At 39.9% G+C, this 15,488-nt stretch overlaps 3 protein-coding genes across 3 annotated transcripts; 2 read left to right on the plus strand and 1 right to left on the minus strand.

Moving 5' to 3' along the window:
- Positions 1-350: 350 nt before the first annotated feature.
- Positions 351-9,121, plus strand: rheb (Ras homolog, mTORC1 binding). The gene is made up of 8 exons (XM_085254686.1): positions 351-667; positions 1,438-1,509; positions 4,554-4,621; positions 4,747-4,829; positions 4,934-4,990; positions 5,092-5,139; positions 5,545-5,626; positions 8,319-9,121. The coding sequence occupies exons 1-8, from the start codon at positions 616-618 to the stop codon at positions 8,409-8,411; spliced, it is 555 nt and encodes a 184-aa protein (XP_085110812.1). The 5' UTR covers positions 351-615; the 3' UTR covers positions 8,412-9,121.
- Positions 9,122-9,998: 877 nt separating this feature from the next.
- On the minus strand, positions 9,999-11,442 carry ly97.3 (lymphocyte antigen 97, tandem duplicate 3). The gene is made up of 4 exons (XM_085254063.1): positions 11,328-11,442; positions 10,875-10,944; positions 10,511-10,633; positions 9,999-10,293 (listed from the first exon to the last, which is right to left on the minus strand). Exons 1-4 carry the CDS (start codon positions 11,430-11,432, stop codon positions 10,187-10,189), a joined length of 405 nt encoding a protein of 134 aa, XP_085110189.1. The 5' UTR covers positions 11,433-11,442; the 3' UTR covers positions 9,999-10,186.
- A 1,063-nt stretch (positions 11,443-12,505) lies between these two features.
- On the plus strand, positions 12,506-15,129 carry LOC146553317 (gamma-crystallin N-A-like). Its single transcript, XM_085253988.1, has 4 exons — positions 12,506-12,637; positions 12,836-13,084; positions 13,533-13,678; positions 14,807-15,129. Exons 1-4 carry the CDS (start codon positions 12,617-12,619, stop codon positions 14,940-14,942), a joined length of 552 nt encoding a protein of 183 aa, XP_085110114.1. The 5' UTR covers positions 12,506-12,616; the 3' UTR covers positions 14,943-15,129.
- Positions 15,130-15,488: the final 359 nt, after the last annotated feature.

Genomic DNA, 15,488 nt, shown 5'->3' on the forward strand with positions numbered 1-15,488 from the left:
TTCTCCCCCAGTATTTCCAAGCATTAATCTATGTTAACCTACTAATCTGTGGGATTGCAGTCGAGGCTGTTTCATTGTCATGTGATGCCTTATAGCCTCATTTCACACGGCCTTCTGCGCATCTACATAAGTAAGGACCATCATCCCTGTTCCGGTCCTTCCTGACCCTAAAGATATGAATGACACCCCGCCCGACCACCCAGCACGTCACGAAGCCTGACACAGCCAATGAAAATGTCCAAACCGGGTGCCGCTGATTAACGGACAGCTGCCTTATCCAACGGGAGCTTTCCGTGCGCCTTCATCCCCCGCCTGTGTTCTACGTGTAGCCAATCAACGCGCAGGATCAATTACTAATTCATTACTTCGCAAAGGGGAGTGACGCAGTTATTGTAGATGTATAGATACTCCATGCTTTTCTCATATGACCTGAAATTACATTTTTTTCAAGCTTTCACGCAAAAACAAAATCCACATAAACACAGCAAAGCAGAGGGATTCCCACTGTCATCTGCAAGCTGCATGACCATTCTCTGCGCCCCTTGAATTTGGATGCCATTCCGGGAGGAGGTTGCGGTAAACCCCGAGGACTAGATGCGATAACCATAAGGAGACATGCCGCAGCCGAAATCACGAAAAATCGCCATCCTCGGGTACAGATCCGTAGGTGAGTATGGAACGGAAGCTGAGTACAGCGGGGAAAGGCGGCTTCGAGTGGGACGCAGACCCAAGATTTTTAGCGGCCTTTCAGGCCAGTACAAGTCCAGCGTGAGAGCGCTTTGCGCCTCCTATAATAGACTTAAATTATAGGGAGTAACATCTGACACGCGGCGTCTCAGGGCGGGCGAATGAGCGCCACCAGGTGAGACGTGGCTCTGCGGTGTGAGTGTAGCAGCGCAAGAGGCCTCCCATAACGTGTGCAAGAGAGAGATTTTAATCGATCTTATTGATAGGTTTCCGTTAGCCCTTAACCCCGGTGCCATGTTAGGCAGTGCCATGCCACGCAAAAACCATCGACGGTTTTGACGCATTTAGTTTGCGGTTTATTTAGTGATGTGTAAAAGCAAAGGATGTTGAGGATGGCAAGATGGCACACACAGATAGCACGACTGGAGGCCCAGGCAGCACCAACTGCAACCCTGTAATATCCCCACAGAGACGCGTGATGTGTTTATGTTTCCCTGCTTTGTAGTAACCTCGACGATTTCTAAACATGTTCATCAGTATAGTACAACGTGCTTCATGTGGCGCATTTAGGCTTGTTCACGGTTATTAAGCTTTATATTTGTATTTTTTTGTATCATTGTATGGCTACATTCACTCATAGAGACTGATCTCGACAAAAACAATCATAATGATGACTTCTATAGAGGTTATCCCTTAATTGCTACACTGACTTCCTCCATCTGAGGTTAACTATCGTCTCTGTGTTTACAGGAAAGTCCTCTTTAACCATCCAGTTTGTGGAAGGCCAGTTTGTTGATTCCTATGACCCAACAATAGAAAACAGTAAGTGGGGATTTTTTTTGAAATTCATACAAAAACCGTGTTTCCCCCAGGAAACTCTTTACATGAGGTGGCACACAACTCAGGTCCCTGTCTCTCTTGTGAATCAGTAAGTGAAGCCTACATGTATTGGCCCCAAAATAGCTGTTTCTGTGATATCCTATCCTCAGCATTGCTGCTCAGTGTGTACCAGCAAAGCTGACTATCAAGTTTATCCTTATTTATCATCCCAGCACTACAAATGTGTCAGTTTGTCATTAGATGCTCTTCGTACAGCAATGAATAAATCCTTACTGGTGCATCTTCTGTAAGGTCAGAACATCGTGTTCCTCATTATTTGTCATTTACTGTCAGCCCCACACTCGGATTTGCTTACAGCCAATTCTCACACCTGAAAAGCTGGAATGAGGATGTGTTAGCTTACGCTTTCCAGCTTTAAGGTTGTTCAGAGCACCTCGTGACAGAAGAAGTTAACCACCAAAGGATTTCATGGAGTGACAGTTGTTTTTCTTTCATAACTGGTTTATAATTATACTACATCAGGAGTACATCCACTGTTTTTGGTCAGATGCAACATTAAATATTAGAGCTTGACCAATATAGGATTTTCAACATTTGGTGATTTAAAAAATCAGATCTATCATCATATATATTTTTTTCTTTCAGATGTGAAGCACAAACAGATTTACATTTATTAATTGTATTATTATTTATGAGTCCTTATTTAAAAAAAAACATGACAGTGCTTATTAAAATAAACTTGTCTTATTGTCACAGTTAGTCTGGAATTTCCCGTTTCTGCTCTGTCAGACTGCTCAGATCGGTGTTTGCTTTGTTTGTGGTATCCAAACACCTGCTGGCAAAAGTCAAGTCACAGAGGGCCCTCTAGTGGACAAAATGTGCAACATCAACACTCATATCTTGAAGGGTGTTTCTCCTGTTTCTTCTTTAGTCTTTAAATGTTCATTTATTGTCTTTTGATACCTATATATCAGAAAATAGCTAATAAGGGAAAGTATTTGCTATTATTGTAGCCATTATAGTTCATGTTTGCCTTTATTAGCTATTTGCCAATTTCATAGACTCCCACCGATATAGCTGCAGGACCGATATCAGTTGGGCTCTATTAGATCTTTAAACTGCACTTATATGGACGCAGATATCACACAGCAACTGTTGTACGTAAAACACAAGGTAGCTTTATAATCGCTGCTGTTTGAGTCGTAGTAGTACTACACATGACAGTAAGTGGAATGCATTTGTACGCACTGTGTATATTCCACCTTATCTTTGTGGGTTTTTAACAAGGTTTAGAGACCCTGTTATGAAAAAAAGCAAGTTTGCTGTTTACAGAATTTTGATTGAATTTACTAATGAATCACTGCAGCTAGGGCTGTTCGATATAACGATATATATCGATGACATATAAAAACGTCTATCGTTTGATTCTACACTATCGTTTGTTTCGTGGTGTCGCAAAATAAACTGTTTACGGCAATATTTTTTCATTATTTTGATGGTCACTGTAGTGGCTATATTAATTTCTTAAAGTTCTCTCTTTCTCTTACATTTAATATAACCACACTACAGACAGACAAGCGTTTGTTTTTATGCGTTGTCGTTAGCAACAACGACGGTAAAACCACCGCGTGTCCGCTTGTTCCACATAAACCTTTCACAGTAAAGCTCAAGATCCTGTTGAGACTTTTCAAAATAAACTGAATCACGTGAAAGATGCAGAGTGTTTACGGATGAGAAGCAAAAAAGAGCCGTCAGGTGCTAAAAGATAAACCTTAGACTCAAACGTTAGAACAGGCTTTTCCCTGCAGCACGCCGTGTAATAAATACTCACAAAGAAAACGGCGGCCGTTACAACCTATGTCTAAAAATGTATAGTTTCATACATCAATTAAAATACTCGACTCCAGGTACACGACGCCCCACTGGAAACACTTCACACAAGTCGAGCTGCCCGAGATTCACAGAATTTACAGAAAAGGTTAAATTTTTGTGATTTATATCGATATCGGGCGATAGATGTCTTAATATCGGGATATGAGATTTTGGTCATATTGCACAGCCCTAACTGCAGCTGTAATACAGTAATTCAATGTGATAAAAATGTGGTAACATTACAAAGCTTATGCTTTATATTTTACATTTTGAACTTAAAGTGCAGTATGAGAGAAAACGTTTTCTAAATGTGTCTAAATGTACATTATGTTTAAATTATTTTTAAAACTTGTATGATCTGTTCTCAAAATCTAAATTCTATATTATGACAGCTCTATGGTCTAAGTGACTTCTGATTGAAAGATAATGATTTGCAAGACTTTGCTGTTACCCAGCAGGGTGTGATGTTCCTTCTAAGCAAATGCATTTAAACACCGCAACAGCTGATTCCACCACTTTCCACACTTTCAACCAGAAAGAGAGAGCTTTCTTTTGAGATATCAGCCGGCGTGCCGTTTGGTTGAGATAAACGTTTCTCTCCGACTCGCATGCAGCGGGACTTCTCTAGTTAAGAAAGGGAACTTTTCTTAAAGACAATTTAAAAGCACTATTTTGGAGCGCAGGAGAACTTGCAGTTATTCATAACCTCCAAAACAAACCTGATCCCGGCCACCCCAGAGATTTGAGTCTGAATTGTAGGTTGTATCTGTAGGCTATTTCTCTTCTCCCTGACATGTTCGCTCACATGCTGTCCCACCCTACGCTTCTTAAATCTGTTGTCTGTATCTATAAATAATCCCTGGATGGTTAATGTAAAATGAAGTGCCAGCATTATCAGTGAGATGCTGCAGACATTGCATGCCCGCTGTAGATAATATGACCCATCTCCAGGCTATTGACATTCCTGTCCTGAATGTGCTCATTGGGATGAATCTATAACTGGATTGTGTCTTGTATGTCCTGCAGAGAGTAATAAAGATACACTCAGCTGGATAGTACTGCATAGTTGCACAACTGTGCTATATTTGTGATACGTATAAGAGAAAAGAAATGTATTGTCGTATCTACAAAACATTGTTGTCTTGTATTTGCAGCATTTACTAAGATGATCACAATAAATGGACAAGAGTACCATCTCCAGCTTGTAGACACAGCAGGGCAGGTATGTCTCAATGCGCTGTTTATGAACCTGCCAGTGGTTTTGTTGATTTTTCTTTTTTTTTAATGTGTGTCGTAACAGTGTCGTAACAGTGTCGTAACAGTACTCACTTCAAATCCCTTTTCCAGGATGAATACTCAATCTTCCCACAGACTTACTCCATAGATATCAATGGCTACATACTGGTTTATTCAGTTACATCAAATAAAAGGTATAGAATTCCCTCCACTTCTCAAAACCAACCTAAATATCTCCTGTGTCCTGCATAATGAGGTGCACTGAAGAAAAGCAAATAAACTTTCCCGTTTCTTCCAGCTTTGAAGTTGTACAAGTTATCCATGAAAAACTGTTGGACATGGTGGGAAAAGTTCAGTAAGTTCAACTTTTCATTTTGCTCTTAAAGCCATTTCAAGTCATATGACATAAATCATGCATAAATGACAACATGGCATTTACTTTTTCCTTCAATGCAGAGTTCCAATTATGCTCGTCGGAAACAAGAATGACCTACATATGGAGCGGTAAGCGCTAGCACACACCTAAATTGTACATCCCTCGAGACAATAGGTATGCACATGGGTCACGTTTTTTTGGTTTGTGTGGAAATTTATATTTGGTTTCTTATTATTTGCTAGCAGAAATGAAAATTTCTTGTAAAACACACTGAAATACTGAGTATTTAATATTTAGTTCACACATGTCCCAAATGAAGACAGAAGCCATTTGCACTAAGCCAGGAAGCTGTGTTTAGCACTGTGCTTTCACTGTACACAACCCAGAGTCAGTGGATTAACATACACAAGCAGATTTCTAAGGAATTTAATACTGTGGGATATTTAAAGCAGAGACTGTGGCTTTATTCTGAAAGACAGTATTTGTGTTTTGGTCTGACTCTGCTGTCATCCCTGTGATTTTGCGCTCTTTAGAGTAATCAGTTGTGAAGAGGGCAAAGCATTAGCTGAATCCTGGAACGCTGCCTTCATGGAGTCCTCAGCTAAAGAGAACCAGGTAGGAAAGGCTTATTTAACTATCAGTGTGGGGGAGAAAAAAATGGGACTCTCCACCATTTGACTTTAGAACTGAAGAAGCTTCTCGGATGAGAGGTGAAACGTCTTCAAGTAACTTAAAGAAGTCCAGACGCTTTTCTTTGCAAGCTCCTTTGACTACGATGACCTGGATGACTGAGAACCTTCACAGACAACAAGGTGTGAAGTTTACACATGCTCCCTGTGACTGTGTAGGTTTCCTGCCACAGTACAAAGACATTCGAGTTTGAATGACTTTTAAATTGCCCACAGTCATGAATGTACCTGTCTTAGTATGTCAGCCCTGACATCATTTGGCAACCTGTCCGCTGCATATGACGCCTCTCACCCAGTGTCAAGTGAGATCAGCTCCTGCTTGCCTAACCCTGTAGAGCAAAAGCCTGTAGATATACTGGAAGGATATGCGGATGGAAAATTACTGAATTGCTTTCATTGCACAGTGATGGTACACATCCACAGGATTCTTCATTTTCACACTTTTTGCATTTTCTCTCAGTGGAGACAAAGTTTCTGGTGCTGGATTGTGTTTCAATCAGGTCATCGAGTTGCCCACTCATAGAAGCTCTAGGTTACTTTAATAAAATCAGAGGTGACCTAGTATGACTTGAGACCTGTGAGAGCTCCTGAAAAAATGTAATCTAACGTGAAGACAGCCTCATCATGGACTTCCTGGTATGTTTTTGTAACACCAAGACAGATTTGCAAAAGAACAATAAAGCTGGTTTCAATTAGAAATTGTGGAGCAGCTGAGTTATGGCTGGCATTTATTCGACACTTTTTAATGGTTCTTCTGTCAAGCATCCAGCGCAGTTTGGTATGACTGGCTTGACAACGATCGTAAAGTTGTAATCTTCATTATGATGATGTGTGAAACTTGTGAAAACTTGCCTTTAACGCCATTACCTCACGGTATTACACATCATCGAAGACCATAAAAGGTGTCACTTGGAGTCTCAAACTAACATTTGACTTTGCTTTTTACTTCAAAACTGTGACCTGCAGCATTTTTTCAATGGCAGTTGTACTTATTAATCTTTAATAATCAGTCTTTACTAAGCCACAGGCTAAAAGGCCTCATACATAAGCTATACTTGGTAGCTGGCTTTTGGTAACTGAAAACACAATCAGGTGACAGGTTCATTTAAACGAGACAATGCAAAGTGACATGTTTATGTTTGTCTTCCACTTCATTAAAGCAGACACCCCAGGAAGATCTGGTTCTGATATGCAGTCGCTTTACTGTCAAGAGCAAATATCGAACGTATGAAGTGACATTGGAATTGAAATGTGATTAAAGGCATATTATACAGCTGGATTTAAATCTGCATAAAATGTCTTTTTTTTAAAAATCAGGAAACCAGATAAATAAAGCAGTCTGCACTGATTTACATCAGTCCAGGAGATAATAACTTGTCGCCTATAGTTGCTTTATACAGTATGAAAAGCTTCTCCTTTGTTTTATTATAGTCTTGCAGCTGCAATGCCACTGCATGACCTTCCACTATTTTTCTATTTATTGAATTACATACAGATAGCCTGCTTCAGAGTAAAGTCCAATCAATAGCACACACATCAGACTGGGTCTCTTATGATATGTATTGCACTGGCACTGTTAATGTGGGAGATGTAGGATCACAGTGGCTCATCAGTCCTGTCTGTCACTGCCTTCTTTCTTTTGCAAAAAGTACCATATGGTAAATGCTAAATGGACTAGTACTCATATAGCACTTCTCTGCTCTTACTGAGCCCTCAAAACACTTTTATGCTGCAAGCCACATTTATCCCTTTGCACACACACTCCCCTACAGCACTTTGTTTTGTGGCTTTAAAGGCTTTTTACCCATCATAAGCATGATCATATGTTGATATCAGAGGGATTTTGGGCTTTACTGTCTTTCCCAATCGTGCTTTAAAATGTGGTTATCAGGTAGTATTCTTCAGTAGTGAGATTGTGCTGCTTTACACCAATATGAAACCTCAACAGGAGTCCCTTAGCTCTTTGTGCATTAGCTGTTTCACAGCAATGAGCCCAGTGATTTGACTGGCTAAGAGTGAATTTAGTAGTCAACAATCAACCTCTGATTTATATTCCACTTAAGCCAGCCCAAAATAGCAGGTGTGCTTGAAGCGCCCACACGGTCTGCCTTTTCGAGACCTATCATTTGGCACTTTTCACGGCCCCTGCATTGCAGTGTAGACCAATATGTCAGCACTGTGTTTCCTCCCTCCAAGTAGACTAAATGTCACTAATGTATTTTTAACAATAGTTTATCCTCCCTAGACAAAAATGTGTTTATTCGGTATTCTTTTGATGCTAACCGTTTTTGCCACCGGCTTTGCCATCATACCCTAATAGTAGACAACAGTAAACTAGCCACATGTGAAATACAAAACAAACCCTCCTTCTGTTTGCTGCTGGATATATTTCTCAACATAGAGTAGCAAAGTTCATATTCAGGATGTCAGTTAACCAGCTTCAAATTAAGTTAGAGGCAATAGTGCTCAACTTCAACACAATGAGATCTCTGTTGTGACTAAAGTCTGTGAGGCTCCAGTGGATGAGGAGCAAATTCAAACGTGGTGTACTGAGGCATGTGACAGCATTCTTTGTGTGTGTGTGTGTGTGTGTGTGTGTGTGTTTGGCGCTCTCTTAGACGGCCGTGGAGGTTTTCCGAAGGATGATCCTGGAGGCAGAAAAGATGGACGGTGGCGTGCAGCCAGGAAAAACATCCTGCTCCATGATGTAGAGCCGCCCAATCAACACACAGGACACTGCACTGGGATATCCCGTTACTTGAAGGCTAGCTGCCAGTTCTCCTCCACCTCAACTGACTCCACCCCCAGGGTCCTAAATATCCAATATTGTCTATTTATGGCTCTGATTCCACTGTTATTTATCAGTATTCCCTTTTGTCATCCTTGTTTTTCTTCATGTGTTTGATAAAAGAAAAGGACAAGTGGTGGCTCCTTGTCTTGCATTTTCCACAACCCGCCCCTCCGTCTCTGGGCTCGGCACTGATGCAAAACACAGAATATCACAGATGTATCAGGAAAAATCCTATATCGGAAATGATGACAACTGTAACTAAGTTAGCAGTGGCTCAATGAATCTTTGCTTCCCGATATGCAGCTTCCATTTAGCCCCTTCCCTGTTTAAATAAAATGAGATAAGAGGATTGTCATATCTATCAGCCATGCATATGCCTGGAAAATGGTTAGATAAACACAGTCATTTTTTCTGATACATCACCTGCTGTTTGGTCCCATCCATATGCATCTCTTTTTCTACTTCATCTACACACCGTACCCACTTCTCTGTCCCTCGGTTTGTTTTCATAGCAGATACTGTCAGCCAAAAGGAAAAAAAGAAAAAAAAATCTGCATTCATTTTCTAATGTTGAAAATGTTGTACAAATGTTTTTGATTGTAATCATTAAAACGAAAAGTGGTTATCTAAGCAGGCTGTGTTTTTGAATTATTGCAGAGGCTGTTAGCTAATGAGTTTTGTCACTAGGAAGGCAGGGTGTTTCTCTTTGTTTGCACCCTTTTAATGATAATTGATATGTTTGGGCTAAAAGGAGAGAAGTACTTAGCCGTTTTGATTTGTTGAATGCTTTGTGCTTCTTCGTAAAAGATGGAATAAATTGAAAAGGGTGCAGGATGCAAGCACAAGGAGAATAATGATGTAATGATTTAGTGCAAAGTAATAAAGGTTTGTTCCACCTCATTGCAGTATAATAACTAAATGCTGATTCCATGCTTACTTTTTCTTTTTTTCCCCCAGGGAGCAGTTACTACACTTTAGAGGCACATCTAAGGTATCCAGCACTGACTGAGAACAGGAGTTGCAGCCATCTGCTGTTCAAACTTTTGTTTGTGAGGTGTACCCAATCAAACGCAGGCTGACTTAAAGAGATGGGGGAGGGAGCTATAACAACTTATTATGGCTAGAACATGAACTGGGAGGCTACAATACTTTCTTACAAAAGAAGAAGAATTTCTATGAACTGGTATTCATGGAAGTTTCATTTAATTTAGTCCAGAAATACAAATATATAGCTGGATATGAGCATAATAAGTCCAATTTAATGATAATCAGTGAGCTATTGTTCCTTTAATAGTAGCACAAGAGTTTTTAAGTAAATTGAGGTATTTAAAGTAAAACCTTGAACTACTTGGAAGAGCTTTTATTACAAGAAATAACCCAGATAATAGTCTGTTGCAAGTATAACATGATGAGATTTTCTAACATTTGCCTATTTGGGGATTAGTAATTGGCTCTTTAAGAAAAAAAAGAAACTTAGTGTCAACGCAAGAATAAGGACAAGCATAGGCGCTTTTTCAAAGTATTTTATTTTTCAGTCCAGGGAACTTCAGAGTATATTTTTCTAAAAATAGCTGCTTTAATGTGTTCACACCTGGGTTCTCCCCGAAGCAGCTGCAGTCTGCAGGATTCACTGGGGGTTAAGTGCCTTACTCACACTGGACTGCAGTAAATTGTAATTTTCTTTGATGTTGAATTTTATAAGGTGTTGCACATGTCTTCGCTGCAGCACTTCATATTAATGTAGGCGTTCATCTTCAACATTTCGCAGCTGTCCAGATCCATGCATTTCTGGTAATGGCCATCTACGAAAGCCAGATGAAAAGGTTATGTTTCATTTTTTAAACATTTACACAATTCACATACACTCGACAGTCTCCATTATTATACAAGGAATAGTGTCTCTGCTCTATGTGACCTTAGAAAGTTGATCAAAGTCATGCTTTTTTTATATAACATAATTTGCTTCTTGTACTCTTTGCCCCTTTCCCTACTGGAATAAATATAAGATGAGGAACTTACACGGTGCTTTGAGGAAGTTGGCGGAAGCGCACCCATTCTTTTCTGGTTTGCATGTTTCTACAGTGAGTTCACAGCTACCTCCAGCCCTTTTTGGGACACAGCGGTGGCAGTCCAGGGCTTCACCTGAAAACCAAGAAATAGAAAGAAGATTACAGAATAAATTCTGTCATAATGTGGCCGAAATGTATTTTGGGACAAAATAGCATTTACCAAGGATTTAGAAGTTTTAATTTAGATGTTAAAGAGTGGTTTGTGTAGGTTGTAGCTCACTGCAGTGAAGACTTTATAATGAAGAAAATGGTGCTCACTGTTGCACAGCAGCAGAGGTTATGTTTATACAGTGGAGAATCAGTGACAGACTCACCGGCTGTAAATAGCAGGGCGACAGCAAGAGCCAAGACCAACAGCTTCATTGTTCTGTTCAGCATTGCAGCCTATGCAAGATAAAGCACAGGCTTGATAACACGGACACAAAGTGCTTTCAAAACATCAAATTCCAGCACTTTTAATTCATGACATTTACCATGTATTTTAAACTTTTCCCTGTACTGAGTATTGTTTAATGGTCATATAAGACTCTAGAAAGTGACACACTCTTGAGTGAGTATATATAGTTTAATTATATAGTTTGTATATAAATGTGTCCATATATCCCAATGCAGTATTTAAATTTGACAGATCATATATGATCCCAAAACTACATCATTACCTATGTTATATGCATGTTATTAAAAATGTTCCCAAAAAACTGCTGACAAGATCTAAAAGACAAACTGCATTTGTCTGAAAAAAGTCTTTTATATATACACATACATACCTTGCTGTATGTCTGTCTTGGTTTCTCCCAGTGACTGAGAGGACATCGGCTTTCCCTCTTTATATAAACCCTTTCATACTTTGCACTGTCATGGTAACATCCCATTAGGTGCTGTGGCTCTTTTAAGTCTATATACTTAGCATCGCACTCATCCGAGTACACTGTGTTCAGGGGTCATAGTTTCCCAATGCTCAGATGCCCTCATTAAGCACGAGCTGTCCACCTTTTATCCACTGTACAGTCTATAATTCATGAGAATTGCTAATAGCAATGTATGCATTCAGTTCAACCTCATATATCTATTTCTATAAGATACATTTGTACCTCAGGGGAATAAGAGAGAGAAAGAATCAGAAAGAGTCAGACGTACATTGTGTTTGCTTAAGGTGGATCATGTGTGACCTGTAATACCTCTGTTTAAGTGCTCTTTAACCTGTACTGACCAAATTTGATTTGAATCAAAACATTACCAAGGCCCTGACATGAATCGGCTCTTGATATAAATCTAATGAAAGGAAAGTAAAAGGGTGGAACAGCCACTTGCTGTTAAACAATGAAAGGAAATGCCTTTAAGTCCTTCAGAGCTGCTGCTCATGAAACTAAGATATCTTACATAGTGCAAAGTATTACGCACATTCACTTCTACCTACAGTATGTCCACATCAAATTACATCTATTCATAGTTGAAAAGCTGGTGACAAACGTGCTTTACAACCATGCAATAACTTGCATAGCATGCATAGACTGCCTGGTCTAACTCTTGGAAACATTCGTTCGGTTAAATAAAATTTGAATTTGAATTTGAATTTAAAACGCGTGAGCTGCTTTGCACACACTCCTGCCATTAATATTCATTTTAAAATAGGTTCTATCAGCACTTCAAAACAAGATGACAGATTTATTGTTTCCACTGAGCCAACCTTTCACCTCTGCTTTAACTTTCCCTCTCTGTGTTTGTTTTCCTCCCCATCTCCTCCCTCATCTGGACACAGCCCAAATATTACCCTGCAACCCCCTCCGCCTCAGTATAACATCACTCTCAAAGCCCAATCAAAGCAAAATCTCTCTCCCGCTATTGTTTCGTCCTCCCGAGCCAAACTCCAATATCAGCACTGGCACATGTAAGGGAAACTGTCCATGTGGCAAAATATCTAAACCCCCCATTGTTGTGCTTTTGTTGCTTCTCTCTCGCGATACCGCCACACTCTGTGCTGTCCATATATATCTGGGAGTCCAAATTTGTCCACTCCTATACTGTGTGAGTAATTTGGAACAGCCAACAGTGGAAAATGTCTCAGTACTCAGGAAAGGTGAGTACCACAACAAGAATGCAGCCACAGATTTAGGCCAGTGTTTCACAACAAAAGTTAATCACAATCACATTCATCTTGATGACCGGTCCAAACTTAGATGATTTTTTTGCATATCGGTTAGCTAAACTGATATGCAACATTTTTACTGTTTATTAGGAGGAAATACTCAAATTCTCACTGTTGTTATGAATATAGATTGTCTTCTATGAGGGGAAATGTTTCACTGGGAGAAAGCTGGAGATCTGCAGCGACTGTGACAACTTCCAGGACCGAGGGTTCATGAACAGAGTGAACTCTGTCCGTGTGGAGAGCGGGGCCTTCGTCTGCTTCGACCATCCAGACTTCAAGGGCCAACAGTATATTCTGGAGCATGGAGAGTACCCTGAATTCCAGCGCTGGAATGCCCACAATGATCACATGGGATCTTGCAAACCAATCAGGATGGTAAGAGTGTGTGTGTGTGTGTGTGTGTGTGTGTGTGTGTGTGTGTGTGTGTGTGTGTGTGTGTGTGTGTGTGTGTGTGCGCAAAAGATAGAGACCCCAGGGACAGACAAATATTTGGTTGGTTAAAAACACAGGCAGATGGGCACATGTGTGGCCTCATTTGTGCGCCTCTGTTTGTTCAAAGTAATAATGTTGGATCTACTTTTGCATAACAGACATCATCAAAGAAACTTTCAAGTTTTTACATCTGATACTTATGTAATCAGCTTAAAGAATTGCACTTATATTTCATCCTCCACATTTTCTAACCTTTAGATTTCTATAGGTGCAAGTGTTTTGTGCCCACAATACAGCCTCTGTCACATAAAGGAGAAAGCCTTGGTCGTTTGCAGAGAGCTGAAGTCAAACACTGTTGACTCAGCGATCACGCATGTCATTATCCTCCCAGCATGGAGAGCACTACAGGATGGAGCTGTTCGAGGGGGACAACTTCTCTGGCCAGTGCGTGGAGCTGTGTGACGACTGCCCATTTCTCCAAGCACGAGGCCTGACCAAGAACTGCATCAACTCTATCAAAGTTTATGGAGATGGGGCGTACGTATCTTTGAGGCCATTTATAGTTTTTGATTTAACTGAGAGAAGAGCGCATAAGACATGCCCTAAAACATTTCCTTCATTATCCTTAAGTAATGAACTAAACCTTTGTGAAACTGGCCACTTTCGACTGACCTGTTACAAGGTCATTTCACACAATATATTTTCCCACTTGTCTTTTGTTGTACTTAACAAGGCAGATAGTTCCATAAACAGATGTAAGCACAAATACATATGATCTGTATTAATTTTCTGTAGGCGTAGAAAGCAGACAGGTTGGGTTAAAAGAAAAACAAAGGCTAGCATTCAGAGAAAGTCCAGTCTGGCTTACGTGCAGGGCAAACTTTTCTAGGTGCCAGACCAATGACCAATGTGTTGCTCCGTATTAAACCTCACACATAAAAAATGTACAGTCTTTAACAGTGTAACAGCAAAACAGATGTTTTCATCATTTTAATAGGGACTACTTCTTTGGCGGAAAGCAGACTTATTAAAAAACACTGACTAAATACAGAAAAATAAAATAAATATTAAAGTAAAGGTGGGAAATAAGTTTAAGAAAATGTGAACATAGTTATCTTGAATGCCAGTCTTTAAAAAGAGAGAAAAAGAGAGAAAATGAATTTACTGTGGATCAGAAAAAGAGCAATGTTTGACTGGATCTTCACATGTAATTGGTCAATATTGTTAGTGGCATGAACAAAATTCTGAAGTCTCAGAGGTGGGGCATTCTGGGGCTTTAACAACAATGTTCTGAGGTTCAAAGTCAGCGAAAGGGCCTTTGATAGAGACCAATTAGGGTGTCTGTTTCTCCCACTACTTATACGCTGCCAGTTGTCTCTTCAGTGTTGGTGTTTTATTGGGGGCACCATTACACAACAAGTATTACATTAGAAAGAGTCTATCTCAAAACCAGACTTCTTGAAGCCTCAGCAAATCCAAGCAAAACTATCTACACCGACTGATCTCAGCAAAAGCAAATTAGAAAATGTGTTTTTATGTTTTTAATCTTTAAACATCAACCAAATTAGAATACTGCCCGAAACTGTTTAGTAAGCTGATTTTCTTTGCACTAATTTATTACATGTTTGATCCATTAGCTCTTATTTATTCACTGCTACTGAACAGGTGGGTGTTGTACGAGGAGCCTAACTACCGTGGTCGCATGTACGTCGTGGAAAGAGGAAACTACTGCACCCACATGGAGTGGCAGGCTGAGAACCCCAACATCCAGTCTATTCGCAGGGTTGCAAACTACTTTTAAAACCATCTCACTATCGCTGTCAGTGTGACTGCAGGGAATAGATCGACTACACTGTCAAGTCATCTCACACGTGGCTCTGTGGGGCGATAATAAAGATGAAGAAAATGTTTGGCACTGCTTGTTGTTTTATTTTTGTACTGAATTATTTAAAGGTTCAAATAAAGTAGTGATCCTACAGCATCTTCAATCTTACTTCCATTTATTGTTTTCTTCTATTAATGCACACTTTTTGTGCAGCTCCCAACTTAACCATCGCATTTCATTGTAGACATGGCTACAGGCTATGATTCAGGTAATTGCTTTAAGTGCTGTGCTTTCCCGTAAACTAATGGATCCATTGCAAAGTTAAGATATCCTGAATACCACTCCCACGCAGATTAATAGATGTATGTGAATTTTATTTATCCAGGGGGGCAATTAAATTGTTGTAATAGTTTGAAAAAAAGAACTTACTGCCTGATAATCAACTATAGAAAACGCTCTAATGAAAATGTCCAGTCTTTTGGCACCTACACAGGTGAATGGTCTGCAGAGTCAGCACTGAAC

The sequence above is a fragment of the Mchenga conophoros genome, linkage group LG18, assembly GCF_057382185.1.
Source record: "Mchenga conophoros isolate Kocher_MC1m ecotype Shallow Benthic linkage group LG18, M_conophoros_male_GT1.1, whole genome shotgun sequence".
Lineage (NCBI taxonomy): Eukaryota > Metazoa > Chordata > Actinopteri > Cichliformes > Cichlidae > Mchenga > Mchenga conophoros.

What these genes read in the sequence shown, in the direction of transcription:
- rheb (XM_085254686.1), top strand. Translation starts at nt 616, where the DNA reads ATGCCGCAGCCGAAATCACGAAAAATCGCCATCCTCGGGTACAGATCC. An exon ending in TCAGTTACATCAAATAAAAG is followed by an intron (nt 4,830 to 4,933) that starts GTATAGAATTCC and finishes CGTTTCTTCCAG; the next exon opens with CTTTGAAGTTGTACAAGTTA. An exon ending in CCTCAGCTAAAGAGAACCAG is followed by an intron (nt 5,627 to 8,318) that starts GTAGGAAAGGCT and finishes GCGCTCTCTTAG; the next exon opens with ACGGCCGTGGAGGTTTTCCG.
- ly97.3 (XM_085254063.1), bottom strand. Translation starts at nt 11,432, where the DNA reads ATGGGATGTTACCATGACAGTGCAAAGTATGAAAGGGTTTATATAAAG. An exon ending in CGCCCTGCTATTTACAGCCG is followed by an intron (nt 10,634 to 10,874) that starts GTGAGTCTGTCA and finishes CTTGGTTTTCAG; the next exon opens with GTGAAGCCCTGGACTGCCAC. An exon ending in CAACTTCCTCAAAGCACCGT is followed by an intron (nt 10,294 to 10,510) that starts GTAAGTTCCTCA and finishes TGGCTTTCGTAG; the next exon opens with ATGGCCATTACCAGAAATGC.
- LOC146553317 (XM_085253988.1), top strand. Translation starts at nt 12,617, where the DNA reads ATGTCTCAGTACTCAGGAAAG. An exon ending in CTTGCAAACCAATCAGGATG is followed by an intron (nt 13,085 to 13,532) that starts GTAAGAGTGTGT and finishes TTATCCTCCCAG; the next exon opens with CATGGAGAGCACTACAGGAT. An exon ending in AAAGTTTATGGAGATGGGGC is followed by an intron (nt 13,679 to 14,806) that starts GTACGTATCTTT and finishes GCTACTGAACAG; the next exon opens with GTGGGTGTTGTACGAGGAGC.